Below are 22,655 nucleotides of genomic sequence, written 5' to 3' on the forward strand. Positions count from 1 at the left end.
AATGGAGACGTTCCCAAGGCCTGGGGCCTTGCACTCCGCGGCACCTCCTCCAGGAAGCATTCTGCTCCTGACCAGGCCCTTGGGGGGGGGAGAGGGCGGAGATCTGCCCACGCTCATGAGGCAGCCTGGTGTGGGGAGACTGAGGCCTGTGGGCACTTCCACCCCCACCCCAGAGTGAAGGACACGAAAGCCACAGGGCACACAGGCAGATCTGATTTATTACCCACCCCGGCCAAGTTCTGGATGATTCTACAGACTCCAGGCATTGTGCCTTTAAAAGCCACAGGCAGAATGGAGCAGGGTTGAAGCCTCGGGTAGTCCCAGGGGGCTCAGGGGTCCACAGGGTGACCTGGGCAGAGTGGGCCCTGTCTGCAAAGGCACTCAGTGACTGGGGCTGGGTTCCACTGTGGGGGCAGCGTCCCAGGGACCATAGGACTCGCCGCTGGGGTGGAGCTGGAGTCTGTGTGGAGGACAGGATTGGGTCTGGGGTCTGGGGAATCCCATTCTGTGCTCTCTGCTCCTCCACCCCAACCCTGTGACTTCTAGAATCTTCCAGGCCACCCTTCCTGGCATTTCAAGGAAGTGATTCAGATCCCACCTACTTCATGTGACATCAAGGGAGTTTCAAATTGATTAGTATCAAGGAGTGGAAGTCACTGCTGCCTGGGGGTGGGGATGACAGAGCCACTGCACGGGGTCACCACAGGGGTCACTGCATGTGGACAAGCCTACAGACCCAGGAGGCCCCGAGCAGGTTCAGGCCTGTGGTGACGCTGGCTCAGGGCAGCCCTGCCGTGCCCTGCCGGCCCCGCTTTCTCTCCCCAGCGCCCTCCTGGGCCTGACTAGCCTCCCTCATCCTCTTCCGGGCCCGGGCCCCAAATCTGGTCCGCGGAGGTAACTGTTCCATGTGAAGGACCTTGTGTATCTGCCGGAAGGCCACGAGACGCAGGGCACGCTGTGGACAGCGGGGTCCTGTCAGGCCTGCCCTCTGCAGGGACCAGGGAGCAGGGCTGTTCTGTTCCTTGTTACAGCTTCTGGTGACAGGCATGCAGCCTGGGGAATGCCACCTCTGGCTGCTGGCACGGGCTGGCCTGGAGCCCTTGGGACCCCACCTTGAATTCCGTGCAGGACACCTGGCTCCTCTGAGAGTGTCAGTGTGTGGGACTGTGGGCTGAGGTATCTTCTTTGACACCAGGCCCAGGCTAACTTCAAACTTTCTATACAGCCAAGGATAGCCTTGAATTTCTGCTCCTCCTGCCTTCATACCCAGTGCCCGGGATGGAGCCTAGGGCTCCGTGTAGGACAGTAGAGCCCTGGACTTCTGTGGCCCAGGCCACTCAGTGCTGCCCTCTGGAGCTGTCTGTCACTCCCAGCCCCATTCCTGAGTCCAGACTGCAGGAGGAGGATGGGGACCCGTGTACCTGAGCACTGGCCGTCAGGTCTTCCCGCTGTTGTGAGGTCATGGGCTCCAGGGCATCCTGTGGGCCTTTCTCACAGGGGTCCTGCAGCCCCGGGCCATCTGAACCAGGGAGAAGGTGGACACCCTAGTGAGGGACTAGCGGGGTGACTTCACTTGTAGTCAGTGTTTGCCTGCACTGGGCCAGGTCTGCCTCTATAACATACAGCCTGGGCACATTGCATGGGTCCCCTACGGCCCCTTTGTCCCTGTGTGACAGTCCACAGGACAGGCCTGACCCTTGGCCCTCTTTTCCCACCCAGAATCACCCTTTGGGGCCCACTTCTGTCCCTTTGGAGGGCACTGTGGCCCTTCCTGCTCCTCCTGCCTCATCCCAAGTGCTGGGGAGGCAGCTGTCCACCAGGCCTGGACTGTGCAGTGCTGGGATGAGACCCAGCGGCTCCAGGGACACTAGATGAGCCGCAGCCCAGCCCCACGGTGTGGCGCCATGGTCACCGCGGAGTCCCTAAAGGATGCCGACATACCTCTGCCCCTGTGCTATAGGCTATGGGCCACTCTTCCAGCGTGTGTAGATGACCTCTCTTCTTGTGTGTGGATGTGGATGGCCGCTGTATCTGCCGTCCATAGCCTAGCCTCCCACCCACGCCTGTCCCATCACTGACCTGTCAGGAGCGCGCCTGTGGCCACATACTCCAGGACCCGCCGCATGGCATCCCCTGGGCTCAAGGGCCGGGGTGCGCTGCTCAGAACCTTCTCCACCAGCAGCTCCATGGCCTGAAGGGGACACAGGGCCATGGTGTGGGGGATACGACGGGACACACTGTAGCTTGGAAGGGGGCAGGGTTGGTGAACAAGGCCATGCTGGAGTACGTGTCTGTGAGGACATGAGCATTCTCGAGTTCCAGGGGTGCCCTGGCTCCTGCCCTGATGCTGACGGCTCTTGTGAAGCAAGTATATTCCCTGGGACACCTGCATTTGCAGGGTCTGGGCTTCACCCCCCATTTTGGCTTAAGGTGACAGTCAAACATGACAGTGACCCACTCTGGGTTAGTCGGGTGCTGAGAGGAGACCAGGCTGGACCCCCACTTGTGGTTCTTCACTGTCCCCTGCGGCCTTACCCAGGCAGGCAGGGCCCCCCAGGGGGGCAGGCAGCGACACAGCTCCCGCAGAACTCTGATGACAATCACACACGGCTGCAGGCCACTGGCTCGAGCCTTGGGGAGAATACACACTGGTGGTCAGTGGGACTCTGAGACAAACTGTGGCTGGTGACTGTCCCCACCTCAGCCACCCTGGGTCCTGACCTGGAACCACTTGGCATGACGGAGGGCGGCCAGGGTCTCAAGGCACTGCTCCCTGTCCAGGACATCCTCTGGGTCAGGCAGAGAGTCTTGCAGTCCTAGAAGGGACAGGACACTGAGTCCCTGCCTCACAGGGTGGCCCTGTTCCTCTGCACTACACACTGGGCTCCAGCTCCCAATGGAGGCCTCTCTGCTCAGCCTCCTGAGCACTGAGATAAAGGACTGACACCGTGCCCACACCTACACCTGGGTCACTACTGTACATGACCGTATGCTGAAGTAGTGACAGTGTAAGTCTCAGGCCTGGGCCCAGCTGCATAGAGAGGCCCTGTCCCTAAACTCCATGGAGAGGTGCACTCAGCAGGAGAGGACCTTCCGAGCATGTGCTAAGGTCCAGAAGTTAGTTGTTAGCTCGACTGCCCCAGATTTGCTCCTACGTGACCCCGTGTGACCCTGCATGACCCGTGTGACCCCACGTGACCATGTGTGACCCAGAGCTAGTGAGGCCACTGGGGGTCCTACCCAGGGCAGGGTGTGTCTGCTGTGCCCTGGAGACCTAGGACAGGAAGTTGGGGATGTACCTCGTTTTACGGAGGGGTCTTCGCGCATCAGAGGTGAGGTGGCGGACACAGTGACCCTCACCCCCGGCTCCACGCAGGCTGAGATAACGATGTTGGCGTTGCGGTCAGATGAGACCTCGTACTTGTCTTCTGCCACTATCTGGGGTAAACATGACAGGAGCCCTATGCACACAGAACGGTACTGCCCGTGTGCCCATATGTCTACCTAGTGTGCCTGCTGCCAGGGCCAGCCCTGTGCTGGGAAAGCCTGGGCAACTTGAGACCCGCAGGAGCCTCTGCAGTGAAGGGCACTGCTGCACATAGGACAGCAACTTAGTAGAAAAGCGGCTGGTGACGCATATAGCAGAACGGGAAGGAAACACAGCCTTTCACAGGCAGTCACCCTGTGGGTGCACAGACGCAACTGTGTGTGTGCATGTGTAACGTGTGTGAACATGTGTGTGCATGTGTGACGTGTGTGAACATGTGTGCGTGTGTAACGTGTGAGCATGTGTGCGTGTGTAACGTGTGTGAACATGTGTGTGTAACGTGCGAGCATTGTGCATGTGTAACATGTGTGAACGTGTGTGTGCATGTGTAACGTGTGTGAACATGTGTGTGCATGTGTAACGTGTGTGAACATGTGTGTGCTTGTGTGACGTGTGAACATGTGTGCGCATGTGTGACGTGTGAACATGTGTGCGCATGTGTGACGTGTGAACATGTGTGCACATGTGTAACGTGTGTGAACATGTGTGTGCATGTGTAACGTGTGTGAACATGTGTGCTTGTGTGACGTGTGAACATGTGTGCATTGTAACGTGTATGAACATGTGTGTGCATGTGTAACGTGTGAACATGTGTGCGTGTGTAACGTGTGTGAACATGTGCGTGCATGTGTAACGTGTGTGAACATGTGTGTGCATGTGTAACGTGTGAACATGTGTGCGTGTGTAACGTGTGTGAACATGTGCGTGCATGTGTAACGTGTGTGAACATGTGTGTGCATGTGTAACGTGTGAACATGTGTGTGCTTGTGTGACGTGTGAACATGTGTGCGCATGTGTGATGTGTGTGAACATGTGTGCTGTGTAACGTGTGAACATGTGTGTGCGTTGTAACGTGTGTGAACATGTGTGCATGTGTAACGTGTGTGAACATGTGTGTGCTTGTGTGACGTGTGAACAGGTGTGCGCATGTGTGATGTGTGTGAACATGTGTGCTGTGTAACGTGTGAACATGTGTGTGCGTTGTAACGTGTGTGAACATGTGTGCATGTGTAACGTGTGTGAACATGTGTGCTTGTGTAACGTGTGTGAACATGTGTGCGCATGTGTGATGTGTGAACATGTGTGCGCATGTGTGATGTGTGTGAACATGTGTGCGCATGTGTGATGTGTGAACATGTGTGTGCATGTGTAACGTGTGTGAACATGTGTGTGCATGTGTAACGTGTGTGAACATGTGTGTGCTTGTGTGACGTGTGAACATGTGTGCGCATGTGTGATGTGTGTGAACATGTGTGTGCGCATGTGTGACGTGTGAACATGTGTGCGCATGTGTGATGTGTGTGAACATGTGTGCTGTGTAACGTGTTAACATGTGTGTGCGTTGTAACGTGTGTGAACATGTGTGCTGTGTAACGTGTGAACATGTGTGTGCGTTGTAACGTGTGTGAACATGTGTGCTTGTGTAACGTGTGTGAACATGTGTGTGCATGTACATGCCAGTGCTGGGAATGGGGCCCAGAGCCTTGCACCTGCGAGTGCTCACCACTGAGCTACTGACCAAGCCCTGGGTAGAGCTTGTCATCCCCCTGCCTCAGCTGCTGGGATGAGAGGTGTGTGGCTGATTCCTCTTTTGGGCGTGTCAGGGCCAGAGACTGACGTCAGAGTGTTTCTCAATTGTTTTTCCATCTTGTTTTGTTTGTTTGTTTGTTTTGGTTTTTCGAGACAGGGTTTCTCTGTGTAGTCCTGCCTTCCTGGAACTAGCTCTTGTAGACCAGGCTGGTCTCGAACTCACAGAGATCCGCCTGCCTCTGCCTCCCGAGTGCTGGGATTAAAGGTGTGGCTTTTTACATGGGTTCTAGACACTGGAACTCAGATGCCAACACGTATGTGAGAGACGATGGCATCACCCAGCCCTGTGGGCCTCTCTGCCGTCTCTCCAGCCTTGCCCTTACCGACAGCTCTCTGGGCAGCTCTTGCTTGATCCTCTGCAGCAGGGAGTGCGTGGGCTTCTTGGAGCACAGCAGGGTCAGCTGCACACTGTGGTCCCCGCGCAAGACCAGGCCCTTGGCCAGGATGCCGACCCGAACCACACCCTTGAGCATCCGCGGTGGTGGAGGCACCAGGGTGCTGAGGAGACAGAGAAGCAGCACACGTCAGCAGGAGAGATGGAAGGGTGCTGTACTCCTGAGCACTCTACAGCAGAGGCCTGATGGGAAATGAAACACACCTCCATCCCCAGTATTCATCCCTCAGTCCCATGCAAGCAATCCCATCACTGGAGAGGTCAGACATCTACCTCTCTATGATCTATCTGTGTGTCTATGATTCATTTATCTACCTCTCTATGATCTATCTCTATCTACATATCTATCTATCTATGATCTATCTACATCTACATATCTATCTATGATCTATCTATATCTTTCATGTATGTACCTACCTATCTATATCTGAAACAAGGGTTCACTGTGGAGGCTGACCTCATACTCACAGCAATCCTCCTGTCTCAGCTTCCTGAATGCTGGATTCACCAACCCCTACACATGGGGGGTGGGAGGGATTTTCTCCACCAGAAGCCTTGGGAGACAACGGAGGTGGGACAGAGCTTTAACCCTGTGGCATCCATGGCCTCTGGCGTAGCACTAACCCATGCTGGCTGCTCTCCTCAGCCAGTGTGTCCGACACCAGTCTGAGTGCTCGTTCTGTGTGGGACACAGCTGTCTGGATGGCCTGCAGCTCCTCCTCGGTGGGGTAGATGGAGGCATGCTTGCTCATGACATGCCGATCGTCACTGCTCTCTGGCCGGCGCCCCGACTGTGGGGAGAACTACGCTCATCAAGGGTGGGGTGAGGACAAGACAGCCAGCCCTGGCAGGACTGCGGAGAGGGTGCAAGGCCAGGCAGGCTGCAGGGAGCCCTGGCAGGACTGCAGAGAGGGTGGAAGGGTCAGGCAGGCTGCAGGGAGCCCTGGCAGGACTGCGGAGAGGGTGCAAGGCCAGGCAGGCTGCAGGGAGCCCTGGCAGGACTGCGGAGAGGGTGCAAGGGTAAGGCAGGCTGCAGGGAGCCCTGGCAGGACTGCAGAGAGGGTGCAAGGGTCAGGCAGGCTGCAGGGAGCCCTGGCAGGACTGCAGAGAGGGTGCAAGGGTCAGGCAGGCTGCAGGGAGCCCTGGCAGGCGGGAGCTGGCTGTGGCCAGCATCTGAGCAGCTCCCACAAGGGAACACATGCCGGGGCTGAGGTCTGGGTGGGACAGCTCTTCTCTGGCAATGTTCTTCCATTCACAGGCCAGAGGCCACACAGGGTCTGTCCCCAAGCAAGAGGCCAGACTCAGGTCCCTACTCAGCCTAAGGATGGACATTTGTGGAGAACAGGAGGAAGCCGCGGTGTGGGAGAGACATGCCATGCTGAACCCACATACTGGGTAGTCTTCACGGTCCTGAGGCTCCTGAGGCCTGGTGGGGACCGAGGAGGTTCTTACACGGCACATCAGCCCCCCTCACCTACCTGGCGCCGGGTGGTGGCCATTCCTGGCTTGGCAATGGGAGCTGGCAGGGCCCAGACGGGTGACTTGGGTGACTGCTCTTCAATCTGGGGCTGGGAGAGCTCCTCAAGCTCCCTGTTCTGTCCTTCCTGCTGTCTATGGCCAGATGTGGGGGGACACAGGGCTGTGATCACCAGAGAACCCCACAAATGCACTCCAGCCCCAGGGCCCAGGTGACCACAGAGAAGGTCTAAAGAGCTGAGCAGGATGGATGCAGAGACGCCAGAGGTCAAGGACATCAGAGGTCGGGGGACATGGGGACGTCAGAGGTCAGGGGACATCAGAGGTCAGGGGACATCAGAGGTCAGGGGACATGGGGACATCAGAGGTCGGGGGACACGAGGACATCAGAGGTCGGGGGGCATCAGAGGTCAGGGGACATGAGGACATCAGAGGTCAGGGGGCATCAGAGGTCAGGGGACATGAGGACATCAGAGGTCAGGGGGCATCAGAGGTCAGGAAACATGGGGACATCAGAGGTCAGGGGGCATCAGAGGTTGAAGGACTGTGAGGAGGTCAGAGGGGACATCATGGTCACCTTAGTTCAGAGCTCCAGCGCCGTGCATCCTCTAGTCTTGTCTGTGCCAGCTGCCGCTGCCGCTGCAGCCTCTTGACCAGCACCCTCTGCATGGGGCCACTGGGCCGGGTGGCCACCGGAAGTGTCGGGTCCACTTTCTTCTGCAAAGGCAAAGCCAGACAGATGATGCCACTAGAGGGGACGGACAGACTGAAGCAGGGGCCACCTCATGGGCACAGAGGGCCCCAACATACACCAGCTGCTTGTTCTCACAGAGCTGCCCCTCCCACAAGAGCAATGGAAGTGTGCTGTGGGGACAGCAGGTGACATGCAGGCCACAGCAGCCAAAACGGGTGCTTTGGGAAAGGTCCTGACAAGGTACTGGAGGTGTGGGCTACTCCTGCTCACTCTGCACAGCCTACCGAGCACAGGTGGGGTCAGGAGCGCAGCTCCACAGGGAGCCACCAAGGGACATGCTCCATCTGTCCAAGTTCAAGCCACTTGTGCTCACTGAGGGACTAGAAACACTGAGCCGGTGAGGAGCTACAGCAGCTAAGCACAGGCTGGATCTCATTCAGCCCTGGCATTGAACATCTGCAGCCTCCTGCGTGGCCAAGGAGGAAGACTCCTGGTGAAGAAGAAAGCTATGGACCTGTCTGCCCACCCTCCTCCCGCCCACCGGGTGGTCCCGGCGGCCTCTAGTGCCCCTGCCGGACATACCCGGTACTGCAGCCGATGCCGCCGTCCAGTCAGGTGCATATCCCTGGCATTGCGGTCATTGAAGCTGCACTCGCAGAGCTTGCATCGGAAGCGGATCACCTTCCCCTCCTCGCTGCGCACCTAGGACAGAACACGGCTCAGCTGCCCACTGGCCAGCCCTAACGCCCTGGAGGATTCTGGGCACCAAGACACCCAGGACACTGGTCCTCCTGGTGGGGCTGGCAGGAGCCCAGGTTCTGCCCCTGGCCTGGTCCCCTCCTCCCCCAGCTCCACCCCGGGACAGAGCCCACATCCCATCACTTTCTTTGGTCTCCATGACTTCTGTCTAATGCTCTGTCTCAGCGGCAGGCCACCACAGCTGGCTCCAGCGGCTGAGACAAAGTGCAAGGCACAGAAGCACCCTGCACACACCCACACAGGTGACATCTGGGCAGGCAGGTGCCACGGAGCCAGCTGTGAGTGGAAACGGCTCTGCACAGGGCAGAAGCTTGTGGATGCCTGCGCAGTGGCGGGCAAGGGCTGTCCTTGGGCTGACAGTCAGGGCCCAGGACCTCAGGGTGGAGGGAGCTGGTTGATTCTTGCAGGAAAGGCCAGGGTGTGGAAGCCAACTGAAGTGCAAAGTGCCACAGCCTGGCCTGCTGGGTGGCAGGGTTCTGGTGCCCTGTCAGGCTTTCCTGCCCCCGGCCCTCTTAGCATACCCTGAAGGAGGTGGACATGAAGAGGGGCTGGCGAGTTTCGGGCCCGTGGCCCTGCATGGAGCTCACTCACCTCCTCCACATACTCTGTGCCCACTGGCTCGATGTCCCCATAGGTCCCTGGAGCTTCCCCAGGCCCTCCCCTGGTGGCCTCTGCCTTGAGGTGTGGTGGTCTCCTTTCTCCGGGTCGGCTGTGTGCTGTCTGCAGTTCAGGTGGCCCTGCCAGAAACCATGACCAGCTGCAACCCCAGGCTCTCCCCACCCCTTTCCCACAATGCCCCAGGAACCTGAAGCAGAGGAGCAGTAGCCCCTCCTTCCTCTGAAAGATCTCAGAGGCACAGAAGGGCAGGTAGAATGTCCAGGCTACGTGGGAACAGCTCAGAGCAAGGAAGCGAGGTGCTCTGCAAGTGGCCACTGACTGCCTGCTGAGGGCAGGTCACCTCACGGAGCTCCCAAGGACAGTGGCTTCCTAGTCAAACTAAGTTTTCACAGAGCTGGTGGTGCACACCCTGCTCATAAATTTGAGGCAGGAGGATCACCAGTTTCAGGTCACCATGGGCCACACAGTGAGATCCTGTCTCAAAAACAAGAGATGGCCAGGGTGGCACCTGTCTTTAATCCCAGAAAACTGGGAGGCAGAGGCAGGAGGATCTGAATTCAAGCCTAGTCTGGGCTACAGAGTCAGAAAGAACTCTGACAGACAGGAACCCTGGAAATCCTGTCAAAAAAAAACAAAAAACAAAAAAGAAAAACAAACAAAAACACCCCCAAAATATCTAAAAGCTGGGGGCATAGTCAGGGTATAGCCCTACCTAGAATCCCCAGTGAGGGACTGGGGGTGTGGTCAGGGTGGAGTCCCACCCAGAATCACCCCAGTGAGGGGCTGGGGGTGTGGTCATCTGCTCACATATAGGGAACTGGAGAGACCTGTACCCTTGCGTGAGGCTGTTGATCCTTTGGCTGGTGCTGGCCGGCCTGAGGTGTATGAGCTGTAACTGCTGTGAGCTTCCTGCTTGACTGAGGTTTCAGGGGTGCTGTCCGAGCCTCTGGTGTAGGTGACACTCTGAGGTGTGGGCTCAGAGGGAATGGGCTTCCCTAGCCTGGTGTGCAACTTGAAGACCTGCAATGGACCCCACAGCTCTCAGTCAGGAGTGATTTTGGAAAACAGGGCACTTCACACTGAATTGGCTACTGGAGGGAACGTGGGGGCCGCACCCTGGTTTCTATACTCTGTGGGAAACTCCACGCTAAAACACCTCCTGGAGCTCCCTCCTGCCTGCGGGGTCCCATTTCTCAGCTGTGACACCTCTTTCTCTCGACCACCTGCACTGGCTCCCACTGAATGTCGTCTACCTCCAATGCAGCCAGCTCTCTAGCTCCCCAGCTGTAGCCTGTGAGTGTGTGCACGAATACGTGATTTGGGGGACCCCAGCTGAGACAAACACAAACACACTCATGCCCTGGGTTCAGTCAGACTCTAGTCACAGTGCCACTGCCTAAGGTCGCTACCTCCAGCCACGTCAGAGCAGGCTCAGAGGCTCACAGTCGTCAGCCCCCCGCCCCCCCTGGTGCCCTCCCCCCACACCTGCATGTGCTCAGAGCTCACAGCAGGCTTGGGAGGCTCATACCTTCTGGTGCCTGGCTCCCCTCATGTGAGCTGCATAGGCATCCGCCCCGGTGCAGGACACAGCACAGAGGCCACAGTGCAGGCTCTGGGCCCCTCGTGGACCTCTGCTGGGCTGTGTGCCTGTCCTCTGAGCTGCCTGCTTCTTCCTGTGCTTCTGTCCTTCCAGGTGATCCCGATAAGTCTGGAACAGAACGAGGTGGCCTGGGTGACCACACAGTCATCATCTGCAGGCTGCAGAGCTGGCTAGTGGGAGCTCAGAGGGACACAGGACCCCTGCTTCCTCCAACACTTGTGCCCAAGAGAGGTATTAAATTACAAGAGTCAGGCAGTATTACCGTCTCCCTTCCCTGACCTAAACTCCAACCAGGTTCTTAAGAAAATATTCACCAAGGGTTCGGTGGTTTGTCTGGGAACAGGGGGCTGCCACCAAACAACACCTGGATTTCCAGGCTGGGGCTGAAGTTTGTGACAAAGGCCTGACTTTCATCCCCAGGACCTCAGGAGCTAGATGTGGGGTTGCTGGCCTGTCCTCTGAGGCAGGGGCATAGGGAGCTCAAGGTAATCCTCAGCTCAGTTGTGAGTTCAAGGCCAGCCTGGGGTACACGAAACCCTCCTTAAAACAAAACAACTAAAAAACAAACAAAGAAAGAAAAAGATAGATGCTGGGTGAAGTCAGGGTTAGAGCAAAGCTCCAGGGGATCCGACCCCCCATCTGCCCCAATGGACAGGCACACGCAGGGCACAGACTCACATGGAGAAAATAAACGCCATTGAGAACACGAGCGCAGAGAAGCCCCTTCTGAGCTGCCACAGAGTGCGGCACTTGCACACGTGTGAGCCTTGATCTCACAGACGAGAACCGCAACCGTAGATCAGTGCCCACAGAGCAAAACAGGCTCGGGTCTTAGAATCATGAAAACCAGGCCAGCTGCAGCCCATGCGGCCCAGTGTGGCAGCAGGCGAGTGACAAGGGCCCCAGAAACACACAACATGCCTGCACCATCGCTGACTCGGAGTAAAACTAAGAAGGTGCTGAGGCCGGAGGATGGCAGGCTCAGAACAGCCTCAGCCACCGGGAGATGGCCTCAGTGTGCTCTCTCCTCTCTCCATTGTGTGTGTGTGGGGGGGGGGGTGCGTGCACATGTGTGGTATGTTTGTGTAAATCTGTGTGTGGTGTGTGTGTCAAGACAATAGTTCTGTGGTCATCTCTCAGTGCTTTCTTTCTTTTTTATTTTATTTATTTACTTTGGTTATTTCAAGATAGGATTTCTCTGTGTAACAGTCCTGGCTGTCCTGGAACTCGCTCTGTAGCCCAGGCTGGACTCAAACTCAGAGATCTACCTGCCTCTGCCTCCTGAGCTCTGGGATTGAAGGTGTGCCCCACCGCCCGGCCCTGCCACTGTTTTTGGAGGGTGACACTAAGCTGCCCACTGCCAGTGCTGACCTGCGGCCCGGCGCAGCTGACCCTGCAGACCTCGCAGTAGTGCACGGAGGGTGGCCGGGGGCCCACCTTGGGCTTCGGCAGCCTGTCCAGGAATGGCAGCGCGTCGCTGGTAAAGCTGGGGTCCCAGGGCCCGAAGCCTGGGCCACCCCAAGGGTCCGAGCCCACAGGAGCCATTGGGGATGTCTGTTGCTTCTGCAGGACCCGCTGGGACTTCAGTGGGCCGTCTGAGCTGTGGGTGCTCGGGCCTAGGAGGGCAAGAGACAGTACACTCAGCCAGGCTTACCCAGAGCAGGGAGGGGACAGTCACAGGGGTCAGCCTGTGACCTCCCATGGCACCCAGCTGCAGCTCTGCCAGAATGCAAGGAAATTTTAAATTGAGACTGGAGCTGGCAAGATGGCTCAGCGGATAAAGGCTCTTGCGGTCAAGCCTGCTGACTTGTTCCGTCTAGAAGAGCACTCCCTCGGGAAGCTGTCCTCTGCCCTCCACACGCGCCGAGACACTCGGTAACAAGTAAATGTCACAGACAAAAAGACACAAGACTGCTGGCCGGCTGGTGATGGTCACAACTTTAATCCCAGCACTCAGGGAGGCAGAGGTAGGCGGATCTCTCTGACTTCAGGGCCAGCCTGGTCTATCAAATGAGTTCCAGGACAGCCGGGGCTACAGGGCTACACAGATAAACCCTGCCTCAAAAAGCTAAGCACCAAAACAGAAAAAAGAAAAAAAAAACTAGGATTAGGGTCTAGCCAGAAGGAGCCCCGCTTGGTCTGGTCCGGCCCAGGCCTGTTGTGTGTCTGTGCTGAGTGCTGAGATGTGGCCCCTGTGATGGCCATGGCCATCCCTTCAGAGGATCCCGACACTCACCTGGTCGGCAGAGAGAGGCTGCAGCTGGCTGCTCTGCTGTGTCCTCGCAGTTCCTGGGCACCTTTGACTCTCGGTAGCTGTGACCACCCTGCTGGAGCGTTCCATGGGACAGGGACAGAGAAAAGGAAACAGCTCAGTGAGGTGGGTGAGACAGAGGGGGTTGTGGGGTGGGACACTGGGGGGCAGTGAGGTGGGACACTGGGGGGTGCAGTGGGGTGGGACACTGGGGGGCAGTGGGGTGGGACACTGGGGGGCAGTGGGGTGGGACACTGGGGGGCAGTGGGGTGGGACACTGGGGGCAGTGGGGTGGGACACTGGGGGGCAGTGGGGTGGGACACTGGGGGTAGTGGGGTGGGACACTGGGGGTAGTGGGGTGGGACACTGGGGGTAGTGGGGTGGGACACTGGGGATAGTGGGGTGGGACACTGGGGGGCAGTGGGGTGGGACACTGGGGGTAGTGGGGTGGGACACTGGGGGTAGTGGGGTGGGACACTGGGGGTAGTGGGGTGGGACACTAGGGTGCAGTGGGGTGGGACACTGGGGGTAGTGGGGTGGGACACTGGGGGTAGTGGCCAGTGGGGTGGGACACTGGGGGGTAGTGGGGTGGGACACTGGGGGGCAGTGGGGTGGGACACTGGGGGGCAGTGGGGTGGGACACTGGGGGGCAGTGGGGTGGGACACTAGGGGTAGTGGGGTGGGACACTGGGGGTAGTGGGGTGGGACACTGGGGGTAGTGGGGTGGGACACTGGGGGTAGTGGCCAGTGGGGTGGGACTGTGGAGGGTCTCTGTGGTGAGACATGGGAGGGGCAGTGCACAGGTGGCAGCTTTATGGTCTGGACCCTGGTCATGAAGTGTGTTTTTTTTTTTTTAAAGGATTTTTCTTTATTTATTATGCACGTATGCCTGCAGGCCAGAAGAGGGCACCAGATCTCATTACAGATGGTTGTAAGCCACCATGTGGTTGCTGGGAATTGAACTCAGGACCTTTGGAAGAGCAGGCAGTGCTCTTAACCGCTGAGCCATCTCTCCAGTCCACATGAAGTGTGTTTTGATGAGACAAGCTCTCATAGTCCAGGCTGGCCTCGAACTCCCCACACAGCCAATGGTGACCTTGGATTTCCTTCTCCTCAGGAGCTGCCCCAGGCCTGGTTTACGTAGTACTGGGGATGTACCCAACAACCTCGTGTGTTGGGCGAGTATACTGCCCACAGACTATAGGTCAGTCATTTGTTTATTGATCTGTTGTGTGTAGCGTGCACATGAGCACGCAGGGGCACAGCACACACGGAGGTCAGAGGACAGTCTGAGGGGTCACTTCTCTCCATCTACCACGTGGGGCCCAAGGATCAAATTCCGACCATCAAATTTTTTTATTTATCATTTTGAGATGGTTTTTTTGAATCTTTGGAGCATGTTCTGGACCTTGCTTTGTAGACCATGCTGGCCTTTGACTCACAGAGATTTGCCTGCCTCTGCTTCCCAAGTGCACCACCACCACCTGCCCCGGTCCTCAAATTCAGTCACAGTGTCTTTCCCCTTCCCCATGCCCAGCCAGCCAGTCCTACTGTTTTATTTATTTAATTTTTTCAGGCAGGGTTTCTCTGTTTAGCCCTGGCTGTCCTGGAATTCACTCTGTAGACCAGGCTGGTCTCAAATTCACAGAAATCCACCCGCCTCTGCCTCCAGACCTGGACCCTAGTTTTGCTTTTTTTTTTTTTGAGGCAATATCACCCAGCCCAGGATGGACCCAACTCCCTACACACGTGGGCCTGTGTCAGCACGGTAGGTCTGAGACATTGTTTCAGTGGTACTGACACAGGACTGAGGGATCAGGAGGGAAGAGCCCTCACCACAGACGGCAGACCTTCCTGTGACAGGTACTGTCTCATCATAGATGGCAGACCCTCCTGTGACAGGTACTGTCTCATCACAGACGGCAGACCCTCCTGTGACAGGTACGGTCTCACCACAGACGGAAGACCCTCCTGTGACAGGTACGGTCTCATCATAGACGGCAGACCCTCCTGTGACAGGTACGGTCTCATCACAGACGGCAGACCCTCCTGTGACAGGTACTGTCTCACCACAGACGGAAGACCCTCCTGTGACAGGTACTGTCTCATCACAGACGGAAGACCCTCCTGTGACAGGTACGGTCTCATCATAGACGGCAGACCCTCCTGTGACAGGTACGGTCTCATCACAGACGGCAGACCCTCCTGTGACAGGTACGGTCTCACCACAGACGGAAGACCCTCCTGTGACAGGTACTGTCTCATCACAGATGGCCGACCCTCCTGTGACAGGTACGGTCTCATCACAGACGGCAGACCCTCCTGTGACAGGTACGGTCTCACCACAGACGGAAGACCCTCCTGTGACAGGTACTGTCTCATCACAGATGGCAGACCCTCCTGTGACAGGTACTGTCTCATCACAGATGGCCGACCCTCCTGTGACAGGTACGGTCTCATCATAGACGGAAGACCCTCCTGTGACAGGTACGGTCTCATCACAGATGGCCGACCCTCCTGTGACAGGTACGGTCTCATCATAGATGGCAGACCCTCCTGTGACAGGTACTGTCTCATCACAGACGGCAGACCCTCCTGTGACAGGTACTGTCTCACCACAGACGGCAGACCCTCCTGTGACAGGTACGGTCTCATCACAGATGGCCGACCCTCCTGTGACAGGTACGGTCTCATCACAGACGGCAGACCCTCCTGTGACAGGTACGGTCTCATCACAGACGGCAGACCCTCCTGTGACAGGTACGGTCTCATCACAGACGGCAGACCCTCCTGTGACAGGTACTGTCTCATCACAGACGGAAGACCCTCCTGTGACAGGTACTGTCTCATCATAGACGGAAGACCCTCCTGTGACAGGTACGGTCTCATCACAGACGGCAGACCCTCCTGTGACAGGTACGGTCTCATCACAGACGGAAGACCCTCCTGTGACAGGTACTGTCTCATCACAGACGGCAGACCCTCCTGTGACAGGTACGGTCTCATCACAGACGGCAGACCTTCCTGTGACAGGTACTGTCTCATCACAGACGGCAGACCCTCCTGTGACAGGTACTGTCTCATCACAGACGGCAGACCCTCCTGTGACAGGTACGGTCTCATCACAGACGGCAGACCTTCCTGTGACAGGTACTGTCTCATCACAGACGGCAGACCCTCCTGTGACAGGTACAGTCTCATCACAGACGGAAGACCCTCCTGTGACAGGTACTGTCTCATCATAGACGGAAGACCCTCCTGTGACAGGTACTGTCTCATCACAGACGGAAGACCCTCCTGTGACAGGTACGGTCTCATCATAGACGGAAGACCCTCCTGTGACAGGTACGGTCTCATCACAGGCAGGTCTGCCGCCTGTGAGAGGTACGGCCTAGGCCGCATACCCAGGCTCCACAGACAGGGTTGTGCACGGTACTCGAGCCTGCATCTCTGTGACCTATCGACTCTGCTGCCCTTCAGAGCCACCCAGGGCTAAGACAGCACCCAAAGGTCACCAAAGCATCCAAGACTACCAGGTATGCCAGAGCTGCACCGGTATGACAGACTTCCTCCCAAGGCCCCCATCTCAACCTTCCTGCTTATGTCCCTGTTAAAAGCTCATGAAACCCCAGTGCTGATTCAGGACCACCTGGCCCAAAACTCTTCTTAGTGTGAAAGCCAGGAGCCCAGGTTGGTCTGAGTCAAGGCACCACAACTGTTGGCTACGTGAGTCAGGGATGAGAGATGGGGCAGGAGCTGTGATGGGGGAGGTGACACAGTGGCCCCAAGTCCTGGTACCCCCATAACTGCTGTCTGCTGAAGGGGATTCCCTCAGAGCCTTGCAGGCTCCTCCCGAGGCCACTGCCTGGCTGGGCCACAACTCTGTCCATCTCAGTGTCTCTAGAAGTCCCCTCCTTGGGAGGTGTCAGTGTGGTGGCTCCTGTCACCGCAGAGCAGGTCCTGTCCCTAGAAATGCTGATGTCAGGGACACCATGGATGTCCCATTCAACACACATTTCCTTGTGGTGTCAGAGCACCGGTCACTCACACAGAGGACTCATGGCAGCTCATGACCACCTGTGACTCCAGCTCCAGGGGCTGACAGCCTCCTTTGGCCTCTGTGGGCGCTGCACACACATGACGAAAGACACACATGCAGGAACTCACTCACACGTGTAAAAAATGAACTAAAATCTTGTTGCATGGTGGCACTGCAGTACCTGGTGGGTAGACGCAGCCGCAGCCACAGGGATAGGACCTGGGGACCGGCTGCTGGACGCGGAGTCCTGGTTGGCGTGCGGCTGGGTGGCAGGGGCCAGGGCCCGGCTGGTGCTCTCTGTTCCAGGGGTAGATTTCATGGCATAGCTGGGCCCAGCAGCCGGGACAGGAAAAGCCGAGGATGGTTGGGTGCTGGAGCCACCAGAACACAAAAGGCAGAGGGGGTTAACTGGGTCTCCATGGCATACAACCCCCAAGCAGGTGCTTGGCCAGGCCAGCCCCTCACTCCTGTGGCCACAGACGACACTCACGTCCCGGGAGCTCACACTAACTGGACGGCCTGGCCAGCACGGGCACAGAGGTATGTACCGGCACACCCACATTGCAGATGAATGTTGGGAGTGAACGTGGGTCCTCACACTGTCCAGCAGGTGCTCTGACCAACTACGCTCTCATCTCCCCCGAATGGCTTCATAGCCGCAGTGACAGCCCAAGAAACCCAGGTGGGTGGAAGTTCTTGCAACCAGGCCTGGTGGTCAGGCCTGGCTATCCCTGCTATTCTGGAGGCAAAGGCTGGGGGCTGGGAATTCTAGGCTTGCCTGGACTATCGTGAGTTGTGTTTTTTTATTTTATTTTATTTTGTTTCGCTTGCATTACCACTGGTGTGGCTAGTGCCCGCAGAGGCCAGCAGAGGGCGCCAGGCTCTGTCACTGAAGGCAGAGATTGTGAACCACCCTCTGGTTCCTCTGCAAGTGCAGCCGCTGTATTCCAAACACCTCTCAGCCCCTCATCTTCCTTCCCCCGGTGCCTGTATTGCTGTCTACCCAGCGACCAACAGCACCGATGGCCACCAGGTACGGCTGTCCATCCCAGGACGCCTTTCGGGGAGATTGTTAGTTCGCTCCACAGAGGAGGCTCACCTGAACTACTGTTCCGCTTCTACGTCCCCAGTGCTGGGAGGGTCTACTAGCCACAGAGCCCAAAGACTCCTTCGTGCTAATGTGTGCTCTACCCACCAGGGGCCTCAAAGGATCGCGGCCCTGACACCAACATTCCTCAGTGTCACTGTGAGTTCCGAATCAGTAAAAACTGGGGTCACGGCTGAGGGTTCCCAGGCGCTTGTTCACTGGGCCCCCTGAGAAGTCAGAGGTTACCACCACAGTGAGCGCATCTAGGACTCAAAAACACTGGGCCTGGCTTAGAAGCTGCCAGAAGGGTGGCAGGTGACAATCAGCAGGCTGGGCCGCCTGGAGGGGCGTGGCCCTGGGGACAGACAGGAGGGACATCTGCTTTCCTGGGCAGTTTCGTGTTAACCTGACACAAATTGTAGTCATCAGAGAGGAGGGAGCCTCAGCTGAGAAAATGAATGCCTCAAGATCAGGCTTCACACGAGCCTGGAGGACATTTTCTTAGTTGGTGCTCAATGTTGGAGGGTCCCACCCGCTGTGGGTGAAGCCTCCCTGGTGTGGTGCTCCCTGGTGTGGTGCTCCTGGGTTCTACAGAAAGCAGGTTGAGGAAGCCATGTGGAGCAAGCCAGTGAGCAGCCCCCTCCGTGGCCTCTGCTACAGTGAGGGCAGTGATGTGAAGCCCTAAGCTGAATTAAAAGGCCTTCCTTCCCAACCACGTTTGATCATTTCATCAAACTTAGTAACCTTGGCTAAGACAGAAACTGGTGCCAGGTGCATGGGGTTGCTGAGACAGACCTGGTTGGGTTCTGGGGAGGACTAGGGAGGCACGGAGTGCTCACCACCAGAGGACAGGGAGGCACCAAGAGAGGCATAGCTGCTGGAGGCCTGTGAAGTTCAGAGGGGAGCAAAGATCCTGTGGGTCATTTGCAGTTCTGAGTTAAGAATCTGTGGTCAGCCATGACCACGCCTTTAATCCCAGCACTCTCGAGGCAGAGGCAGGCGGATCTTTGTGAGTTCGAGGCCAGCCTGGTCTACAAGAGCTAGTTCCAGGACAGCAGGCTCCAAAGCTACAGAGAAACCCTGTCTCAAAAACACAAATAATAATACTAATAATAATAATAAATGTTCCTGGCCTGTTGGAGTTAAAGAATTAGCTGTGATTAGCAAGGAGCCAGCACCACCAAGGTGAAATCGTCTGGGACAAGTGTCCTCAGAGCACAGAGAAGCTGTGTTCCAGAGGCGGCAAGGCTGTACCTCACACTGGCGCCATGAGAGGCCGGGAGAGGGCATTGGTGAAGGCGCATGCTCAGTGGCAATTGACCGAAGGTGCCATGCCAAAAAGCTGAGGCTTGGCCCCGTGAAGAGAGCCTCTGAGAGGCTGCAGCAGAGACTCCGGTACAGTGGAGATGTCTGTACCATGGGATGAGCACCAGGAACAGCAGCGGTGGGGCGGAGTCCGCTGGAGCCTGGGCGACAGGCTGTGTGCGCTGCAGAGGGCCGACTGGATGTGACCCAGGCCCGTGGAGGAGCCCAGATGGTGAGTGGATCCCAGATATTTGGACATTGAATTATTTGCACTGTTGAATTATTTGCACTGTTGCAGTTTGGTTTTACCTTGTTCCAACGGTTACTGTGCTTAGTTCTCTCCTCTTGGAAAAAGAGCTTTTTTGATTTTACAGGATCCCACAGCTATGACTTTGAATTTTTAAAGTGATTTTGGAGTTTTACAGAGGCTTCGGATTTTATTATTATTGTTGTTGTTTTTCAGAACAGGGTTTCTCTGTGTAGCTCTGGTTGTCCTGGAACTTCCTCTGTAGACCTGGTTGGCCTCAAACTCAAGAGATCTGCCTACCTCTGTTTCTCAAGTGCTGGGATTAAAGGCATGCAGACCGCTACTGGCTCAGAGACTTCAGATTTTTTTAAAAAAGATTTATTTATTATGTATACAGTACTTCTGCCTGCATGTACACCTGCAGGCCAGGAGAGGGCTCCAGATCTCATTACAGACGGCTGTGAGCCACCATGTGGGTGCTGGGAATTGAACTCAGGACCTCCGGAAGAGCAGTCAGTGCTCTTAACCGCTGAGCCATCTCTCCAGACAAATCAAAGGACAGGGCAGAAGGTGCCGCCCAGCTGGTGCCCTGCACCCCATGGCACCCCATGCTCTGGGGTGCTCCCCATTGGAGTTGGGCTCCCCAAGTGGGAAGCGCTGCGCTGAGTGGAGGTTCTCTGGAGGCCAACTTTTCCTGAGCCGAGGGGCTTGGCCTTGTCCCCTCAGGGGCTGTGTCCGGGTGATGCAAACAGCTGACATTTGAGGAAAGGGGTAAAAATACAGCTAAGCGATGAACAGAAGAGTCAGGGCTCAGCTTTCGCTTTTTTCTAACACAAAACCTGACGGAACCAAAATAAAATTCCTTCTGACCTCTGCAGCTCAGAGGCCGGGCTTTTCTGGCTGCCATGTGCGCGGTGGTCTCAGTACCTGGCACCCAGCCGTGCAGCACTGTGGCAGGGATTTAGGTTTGGGCTGGGGGTGGGGTAGTCTAGCTTTGCTCTCCAGGCACCAAGAGGCCGAGGTATCCACAGCACCTCCTCCAGAGCACGCGCAAGCCAAGCCGGAGCCCCTTCCGTGCTGAGCGTCATCGCCCAAGGCCTGCGTTAGTCTTCCTTCTCTTCTTCTCTCACCCAATGTGGGGAGCTCATCGCAGGCCTTCATAGGGCAATGAGAGGGTAGCTCCTGCTGCAGCAGTAATCCTCACAAGGGTTGTTCAGGGCCACAGTTAGTGAGTGGTGGGGCAGTGCCACCCCTGGGCTGCGGTCCTGGGTTCTACAGAAAGCGGGCTCAGGAAGCCAGGAGGAGCAAGCCAGTGAGCAGCATCCTCCATGGCCTCTGCATCAGCTCCTGCCTCCAGGTTCCTGCCCTGACTTCTTCAGTGATAAACAGTGGTGTGGACGTGTAAACCTGATGTGGGAGTGTCATATATCAATCTGTTGATTTCATTGGTTAAGTAATAAAGAAACTGCTTGGCTGGCCCTCATAGGTTAAAACATAGGCGGAGTAAACAGAACAGAAGGCTGGGAGAAAGAAACTGAGTCGAGGAGTCGCCATGATTCTCCCACTCCAGAAAGACGCAGGTTAAGATCATTCCTGGTAAGCCAGCTCGTGGACTACAGCAGATTATTAGAAATGGGCTAGTCCAGATGCGAGAGCTAGCCTAGAAGAGGCTAGATAGAAATGGGCCAAGCGGTGTTTAAAAGAATACAGTTTCCGTGTAATTATTTCGGGTAAAGCTAGCCGGGTGGAGGGACACAGCCCCGCGTGGGCGGCCGGGTGCCGGGGACGCAGCCCGGCTGTCCCTATTTCAACATAAACCGAAGAAACCCTTTCCTCCCCAGCTTGCTGCAGGTCTTGGGCCACAACAGAGGACCACTTGCAGGAGTCAGGCAATCTTTCAGACTGAGTTCCAGGAACTGACCAGATTCCAGCTTCGGCAGCAAGTCCTTTTCCACACTGAGCCCCTCTCTCCAGCTCTTGGCCGTGGTGTGTCATCACACAAGAACCCTACCAAGATACCTGCTGATGGGGGAATGTGTCCCCAGCGGTCAACCCCCCACAACTCCCAACACTGAGAGACGAATTCTCCCTAAGACGCTCAGCCTGGCCTCATTGAGCTGTATGTCAGGCTAGCCTTGAACTCCAGACAGACTTCCCCCCACCTCAGTTTCTCTTCCCAGGAGCTGGGGCTGGAGGCCTGTGCCATCCGGCCCATACTTTTACTGAAGAACAGAGCCTCACTTCACCCTGCCTACCTGGGTCCCCCTTAGACACCAGAACCCTCAATCCATACCCACCTGAAGGGTTCCCCATCCATCAGGGACCAGAACTTCCCCCTTCATCCCCATCTGGAGGATCCCCCATCCATTAGACAGCAAAACCCCACACTCCATCCCCGTCAGAAGGGTCCCCATTTTTACACAGCAGAACCTCAGCTTCATCCCGGTAGAGGGTCCCCCATCAATTAAACACCAGAAACCCCAGCTGCTTTTATCGGGCGCCAGAACCCCCATCCTCTCTCCGCTCGCTCGGAAGGTTCTTCAAGGTCTCAAGTCCTCTCTGAGGTCAGTCCCCTCCCCCAGCTGTCCTCCAGTCCCCACCCTCCAAGACCCAGGTCTGCCCTCACAGGGTCCCTGCCCCGCCCTCCCGCGGACCCCAGGGACCGTCGCCCCGCCCAGAGCCCGCCCCGCTCCCCGTGACTCATGACCGCGTCCCGCAGGGTTGGGGCATCCAGCCGCACGCGGGGCTCGTTACCTGGACGACGGGCCGGCGCCCTGCGCGAGGCCGGAAAAGCCGCTGGCCGCCATGTCCGCGTCCTCCCGGAGCCCGCGGGAGTGACGTCACGGCCGTGCCCCCGACGCACCGCCCGGGCCCCGCCCCCTCGCGAACCTGCCCTCCCTAACCTCTGAGCGCCTCCGTCTGGCCCCGCCCATTAGCCAAGCCCCGCCTCCAGGACCCACCACCCCTGACCCCTGAGCGCCTCCGTCTGGCCCCGCCCGCCCATCCAAGCCCCGCCCTCCTGGGCCCGTCGTCCCTGACCTCTGAGGG

At 57.1% G+C, this 22,655-nt stretch overlaps 1 protein-coding gene across 6 annotated transcripts; it reads right to left on the reverse strand.

The window, feature by feature from the left end:
* Nucleotides 1-200: 200 nt before the first annotated feature.
* Nucleotides 201-22,491, reverse strand: Zfr2 (zinc finger RNA binding protein 2). Of its 6 annotated transcripts, none has more exons than XM_075975356.1 (18): nt 22,362-22,491; nt 17,150-17,339; nt 12,915-13,002; nt 12,116-12,294; nt 10,607-10,786; nt 9,912-10,098; nt 9,052-9,197; nt 8,284-8,403; nt 7,585-7,724; nt 7,010-7,142; nt 6,156-6,322; nt 5,461-5,635; nt 3,300-3,438; nt 2,722-2,816; nt 2,536-2,631; nt 2,080-2,191; nt 1,422-1,519; nt 201-955 (listed from the first exon to the last, which is right to left on the reverse strand). In XM_075975356.1, exons 1-18 carry the CDS (start codon nt 22,412-22,414, stop codon nt 779-781), a joined length of 2,475 nt encoding a protein of 824 aa, XP_075831471.1. In that variant the 5' UTR covers nt 22,415-22,491; the 3' UTR covers nt 201-778. The 6 variants fall into 6 exon arrangements, with proteins under 6 accessions (XP_075831471.1, XP_075831469.1, XP_075831470.1 ...); XM_075975354.1 differs by having other exon boundaries at nt 12,050-12,294; XM_075975355.1 differs by having other exon boundaries at nt 12,915-13,005.
* Nucleotides 22,492-22,655: the final 164 nt, after the last annotated feature.

Source organism: Microtus pennsylvanicus, chromosome 6, assembly GCF_037038515.1.
Source record: "Microtus pennsylvanicus isolate mMicPen1 chromosome 6, mMicPen1.hap1, whole genome shotgun sequence".
Classification (NCBI taxonomy): domain Eukaryota; kingdom Metazoa; phylum Chordata; class Mammalia; order Rodentia; family Cricetidae; genus Microtus; species Microtus pennsylvanicus.

Bases quoted from the DNA above. Each gene is read 5' to 3' on its own strand.
- Zfr2 (XM_075975352.1), bottom strand. From the start codon at position 22,414: ATGGCGGCCAGCGGCTTTTCCGGCCTCGCGCAGGGCGCCGGCCCGTCG. The intron at 7,143-7,584 runs GTGACCATGATG...ATCTGGCCATAG, and splicing joins CGCTGGAGCTCTGAACTAAG to ACAGCAGGAAGGACAGAACA. The intron at 2,632-2,721 runs GTCAGGACCCAG...ATTCTCCCCAAG, and splicing joins GTCATGCCAAGTGGTTCCAG to GCTCGAGCCAGTGGCCTGCA.